The following is a 6,128-nucleotide window of genomic DNA, read 5'->3' on the forward strand; positions in this document are numbered from 1 at the left end:
CACTGAAACATCTTAGACAGGATTTCCTGCCCTTGTGCTATTGGGCTTGTCCTTAAAACAGTGAGCATTATAGCTCTGTTAGCTCTGTTACATCAGCATAAAACCATATGGGAACACATCGTCTTGCCCTAAAATACTGTCCTATGGGAATGCAAGGGCCACTGCAGACAGATAAATGGACTTGTCACACATTCGTTTATCATTTCAGTCAGGGAGGAGCATGTAGTGTTCAAATATTGCTATGTAAACCTGTGCTAGCTCATCACCGTGACCTTTGACCTAATTATAGGTTCTGAGTGACCTAGTCTCGACAGAGCCATTTGTATGGTAATCCCACTGGAATTCGTGATTCAAGGGGACAACCCACTTGTATGGTCCTTATATGGCTGTCTATTATAGGTTACATACATGGGACATCGACACAGTGCAGATGTTAATGTAATCTAACGTATTCTCTCTTTATCTCTGCAGGATGGGACGATATTTGCGCGGGATGATATCTAGGCTACTTACCCACACTATTGGCTGCTCAGTCGCCTAACAGCCCATGCCACTAATGGTGCCTATTCTGTCCATCTTGTGTCCGAAGCATCCGCTCCGGGACCCGGCCCCTCCTTTCTTGGTGCCCGGTTTGTGTCTCCGCCCGCTGGGCTGGTCGTTCAGCAGGCGCGCCCACATCCCCTTGGCGCGAGTGTCCATGCGCAGGTCTCGGAGCAAGCGTACCCGAGAACGCACGGTCTCCAGCCTGCGCTCTCGCTCATCCGACGCCAGGAACTCCGCCAGCTCTTCCCCCAGTAAACTTCTAAGAGACTATGACACAAACAAACGACATTTCCGTTATAAAAACGATATACTTAAATACAAATGGCCTACGCGCCTGCTTGTTACGTGCTTGAGGATCGAAATGGAAAAGTGAAGACAAAAAAGCTTCGGTTATTGCAAACGGAACATCCCCAATACGTTTTCTCAAACCTAAATGTATCCTGTTTGAGACTTTTCCTCAAACAAAAATGTGGTTTTGTCAACCACCTCAAACATTTACGCACGATGGTTAAGATCATTGAAATGCAGTGCAAATAGTCCTGTCTACGCTTGATTCAAATGGCAAGTCGGAAGTTGTTTCTACTGAATATAGGCTCATCACATGCTGCATTTAATGGGCCAACCTTCAAATACAAGTCAAGGATTTAATGCAATCACTGAACCGTAGAAATTGAACGCATTGCGCGTTATTAGCATTGGGTAGGCTATGCCACTGTCTGCATCCGCTGTGAAGACCCCTACTGCATGTGCACCTGTCTTGCTAAGGCTACATAAGAACCACCATTAATTCTAGTTGCAACGAGAGAAGTCTGCCTTTTGATCTGTCTGTCTTCTATTTATATAGCAGTTCATGATTTGCGAATTCGTGCTTAAATAGTGAACATAACCTTCAAGTTTGCTTTTCGCGTGATTTTCTGGTGCGCTTTTCAGTAGGCTACTGCACGCCAACCAAATGAAGAGAAAATTAATTTGAATACAGCCTGATGAAAATAGATGATAACCTAATAGATGTGCTATGGTTAAGTCAAGGAGCGTCGATGCTGTTTGAATACGGATTTGGTCTACATCATCGTTCCTTTCTCCTCCTTTATGAGCGCATCTGGCAATGGACTCCAGGCGCGCTTGGGTACCAGCGCTAAAAAGGATAAAATGTTGTAAGGAGATTGCTATACGCATTTCAGTGTAGGACTCTTCTGTGGAGCATCTATTTTACGTTCAAAAACAAGTTATAGTTAAGCCAAATATGCTTACACCTGAAACCGTTATTTAAAATGTGAGAGTTAGAAATGCCATCAAAATGTTAGTTTATACTGTCTGTTGTGTTGTAGCCTAATGAATGAATTATTACAAGGAAGTTAACGCGTTTAGGCGAACAGTCTACAGAACAAGCCATTTTACTCTACATGCCCAAACACCTAAATTCATTCAACACACCTTTCTCCTTACAAAGAAAAGTACAAACATTTTGGCTATAACCAGAATAGCAATAGTCGCTGGTCACCAGGGGAGGTTAGGCAAAATGTTGCATCCGAAAAGTAAACAATAGGTTTTGGTGTCAGGTTGTAACGTGCACATCAGTAAATCTGTCTCACCTTCTGTTGCGCCTGTGTTAAAGGTTTTGCCCCAGTCCTAACCGACAGCAGGGTGATTATAAGTCCACAAGCCACCAAATGCAAGAAGTTCATCCTGAAGTTTGGTATATGAGTCCTCTGTGGTAAAGTTCAGACCGTGAAATAGGCTATTATCGGTTGGTAGGCCTAAAGGTTTTTTTTTTTTCTCCGTTTGTTCTTTACTCCAAGCTTCTCAAGTGCTGCTCTAACTCTGTGAAATACTACTCACGGCTTTATAGCCAGCTACCGGTGATGTCATGATAACCTGCGTAATGGCCCACCCTCCCTCCTCCTACCTTGCCAAAAATGTCTCTGTAGATTACCTGCGTCTTGAGGAGCGCGTCATGCATATAGTTAATTAAATGATACAAGCTCTGGTCAGTGTGGTTAAGATTAATTGAATCGAGTTGAATGTAACCAAATAACTGTGTTACATGCGCAATGCTGGCTGAGATGTCGCCACAACTTCAAGAATAGGTTATTGGCTAATGAATGCCCTGTGAATTGGAATTGGCGGACATTCGCTATATTTTATTATGCCAGTCGTCTACAGCGAGGAAATGGGTTTGACAATGAGGAAAAACCAGGACTAGCCTACTTGCAACCGAGTTGCAGTATGGAGTGACTACTCTTAACATAATTATTAGTATTACCCCAACACGGTGGAAGTATTCGTGAAGAATTGGCTACACTTTGAAATATGGAGAACCACTGTCGCTTTTTATGGGTTATTAATTAAATTAATCTGTTTTTCACAATTTGAGTAGGGTATTTAAAGTTATACAACTATGCCCATGTAAACCAATTTCAGTATCGTCTGCAGGAAACTTGGCACAAAAAATATCGAATCTTCTTGACATAGCCTAAAATCATTGTGTCCTATACAGTAATCTACTGGAAAAGACCAAGTTTTTGTTGCGCGTCTTACGTGCCCAAAGAATACACTCATGGTTCGTGCGCAAAACGAACTATTAGTAGCTATAGTCCTAAGCACCTTTTTAGCCTTGATCTTTTCAATAGTATACTTGGGCAATGTTGCTTTTCCCAGTGTCTTAAACTAACCAGGATTTACATGGGAGGGTTAATCCATTGCCTCCCAGGCGATTGCCAATCTTTTGAATTGTTTAAGCGCCCCTCATACAACAGACTCGCTAATCGTCTAATTACGCGCAAATGAGATCGGTTAATTTGAGACGGGTGCTACGCGATTACGCGCAGTCAACACCTAATGAAAATCACCAATAGCCCATGAAAATGCATCATGTGAGGTTGTGAGCAATTCAAATTCCTCGGATATCCCCCTTTAACGGCAACCACCTGCGCACTGCACCGCGCGCGTTTATGAAGCGAAAATGCTGGGCTATTTAAATCACATAGTGATTATTGTTGTGTGCAATGGCATATGCTGAACATGGGATTAAAACGAATCTGTATAGTAATATAGCACGCGACGTTGACTTGGGTCCATTGGCTATATGACATGAGCTATATGACAGCCTTTGGAGATGCGAGTTCCAGTGAGGCGCATTTTACTCGAGCACCGTCTGTTTTGGAACACAGCGTGGCAGTATTTGCTGTATCCACATGTCGTCCGCTGCAGAGATTTATATCAGATGGGATTTTATTCACTGTGTGGGTTTGCCTAATGAAGCATACCTGTACCCTTTACAATCAAAAAAACACACAGTACACTCATGGCATGTCCTTCAGAAGGTCGAGTGAAAACCAATGCATGTTTACTGGAACTCTAATGAAACAACAGGTGGTTCGAGTGATGCACGTTTCAAAGATGCAACAGCCTATGAGAGAATAGCTTTAGGCTAAGTTTCGTTTTAAAGAGAAAAATGTTTCTATCTTCATCATCTCAATATTTGCTCCTAAAAGTATGACAATGAAATATGAATTAATGATGATAAACACGGTCATGACTGCCTTTACACCTGTTATTAACTGCATCACCCAGCCGCCTGCATGTCTGTCTCTCCCTCTCACACAGAAACACATAGAGACCTGTCTTCATCCCTTTGCACTGTGAATGGGAAAAGCTGTCACCAATTACACCTAGTGAGGTCTGTACAATACACTGTCCTCTTGACGAAAATCAACATACCCAGTGTAAACTGGCTCCAGAGGCGCAGGCTGATGTGTTCAGACAGTGCTCCTGGCCATGGTTATGGATGCCACTGCGTGGAGATGATGGTGTGCGTAACAGCATGCTCCGATACATACGCCACCATGCCTGAATACCCACGCAAGCGTGCCAGACAAGGCCTCATTGTGGAAGGTTGGCTCTCAACCAGTCGATTAAGGTTGAATGATTATTGCGTTTGTCCGTAGGCTCCAGCCAACCAGAGAGGGCCGTAGTTTCTGCCGAGGCAGAGAGAAATGAGAGTGGACATTTTGAAATGTGGTGTTCATCTACATAGAGGAGAACACATTTTTGGCGGTCTGCTCAATCATATTGAGACAGTGGGAGGCGTTGGAGCAATCGACAGGTTTTGAAATGAATGGAACACGTCCCTGACCATGTCACTTCTGGCCTTTGAGGCCATTCACCTTATTCATGTTTTTTTTTTTTCTCTTTGGCAGCACGTTTGGAGTAGGCTATATCCAAGCGAGGTAGAAAGAAACATGTTACATCTATAAAGTTTGTTTGACAGTATGGCCAGATAGTGTACGCCAAACTGGATGCAAATCAGTTTTTATTTTTTTAAATATTTGTATTTATTCTTCCCTGTTGTAGTGATGCATGTGGTTAAAGGCTGCTTGACTTTATCCGACCATACTGTGACTTCAGTGATTGTTAACCATTGGTCTAGAAGAGTATATAGCTTCTTTTTTTTTTTTACTTTGGTTTCTGTTAATCACATATTTTCAATCATAATGTACCAATCATAATTTAGGCCATTAAATAAAAAACCACACCCAGGTGGTGAAGTAAGTGGTTTATGAGCAATCTTTACTGCCCTCTGCTGGTGTAATGGTATTGGTCACGAATGGACACACGGACACACACAGACGGATGGACAGACACATGTCATGCATAAAAGTGGAGGCACCACTTAAAAAGAGAGATTCATAGATCCATGAAAAATCATGATATGAAATCATGAAAAATTCCAGATCGGTGCTTGCTGTACCCCAAAGACACACAGGCTTCATATCCCATGCTCCTTTGCTGTTTTTAATGCACTGGCTGCCACGGAGCAAGCTAGCGGCAGGAGGGATGTTTTTCTTTCCCACGCTTCCGATAGACGGAGGCCGCATCCAGTCTTCCTATGAACTAATGGAGGTTTTATCCATTTCAGTGGCACCAACTGGAAAATCCCACTCACACGCCGGATCCCGGTGAGAACCAGAGGAACGTACCAGTTCTCATGGGAGACCCACTTCATCCAGCTCATCAACCATATTGCCCCCCTGTATGCAATAAGATGTGCAAGAAACGGTTGTTGTTAAACTTCAGTTAACTTAAGCTTCTTTTTTTTGGGAGGGGGTGGTCCCCCAGCTTATTTTTTATTTAGAATTTTAACAAGCAAGGGACACATTTTTTCACCATGCCGCAAGTGCGGTATGACACGTTCTTCTCCTCGTCTTTGTCGTATATTTAATGTTTACACATTTTCCCAATGACATCATAAGGAATACTGAGAGCGCACAGGATTTTTATTTTTTTTATTTTTTGCTCAGTCTTCACCACAAATTGTTATCCGCTTAATTTTTAATACGTTTTTCAGCTTTCATGTGGCTGAAAAAAAAAATGGAGGAGCTCAACTGGTTTACATCAGGAAGCTGTGCATAGGCAGCCAGGGGAGGGGCTGTATGTGCAGCAGGCTCTACTGGAGCCTCAGTAAGTGTCTAAGGGAGGATTGAGTGTCTCAGTTCCTCCTCTGGGGTTTGTGAAAGACAAACTACAAGGTTGTTACAGTCCTATAAATAACGGTTTTATTACACGGGACGTTTCTAATGCTTTTT

The 6,128-nt window shown here is 42.8% G+C and overlaps 1 protein-coding gene across 1 annotated transcript; it reads right to left on the reverse strand.

Annotated features, from left to right (window-relative positions):
• Positions 1–537: 537 nt before the first annotated feature.
• nppc (natriuretic peptide C) lies at positions 538–2,228 on the reverse strand (the record flags this gene model as incomplete). Its single annotated transcript, XM_084461863.1, has 2 exons — positions 538–810; positions 2,136–2,228. 2 exons carry the CDS (start codon positions 2,226–2,228, stop codon positions 538–540), a joined length of 366 nt encoding a protein of 121 aa, XP_084317989.1.
• Between the last annotated feature and the right edge of the window lie 3,900 nt (positions 2,229–6,128).

Source organism: Borostomias antarcticus (assembly GCF_949987555.1).
Source record: "Borostomias antarcticus genome assembly, chromosome: 3".
NCBI classification, from domain to species: domain Eukaryota; kingdom Metazoa; phylum Chordata; class Actinopteri; order Stomiiformes; family Stomiidae; genus Borostomias; species Borostomias antarcticus.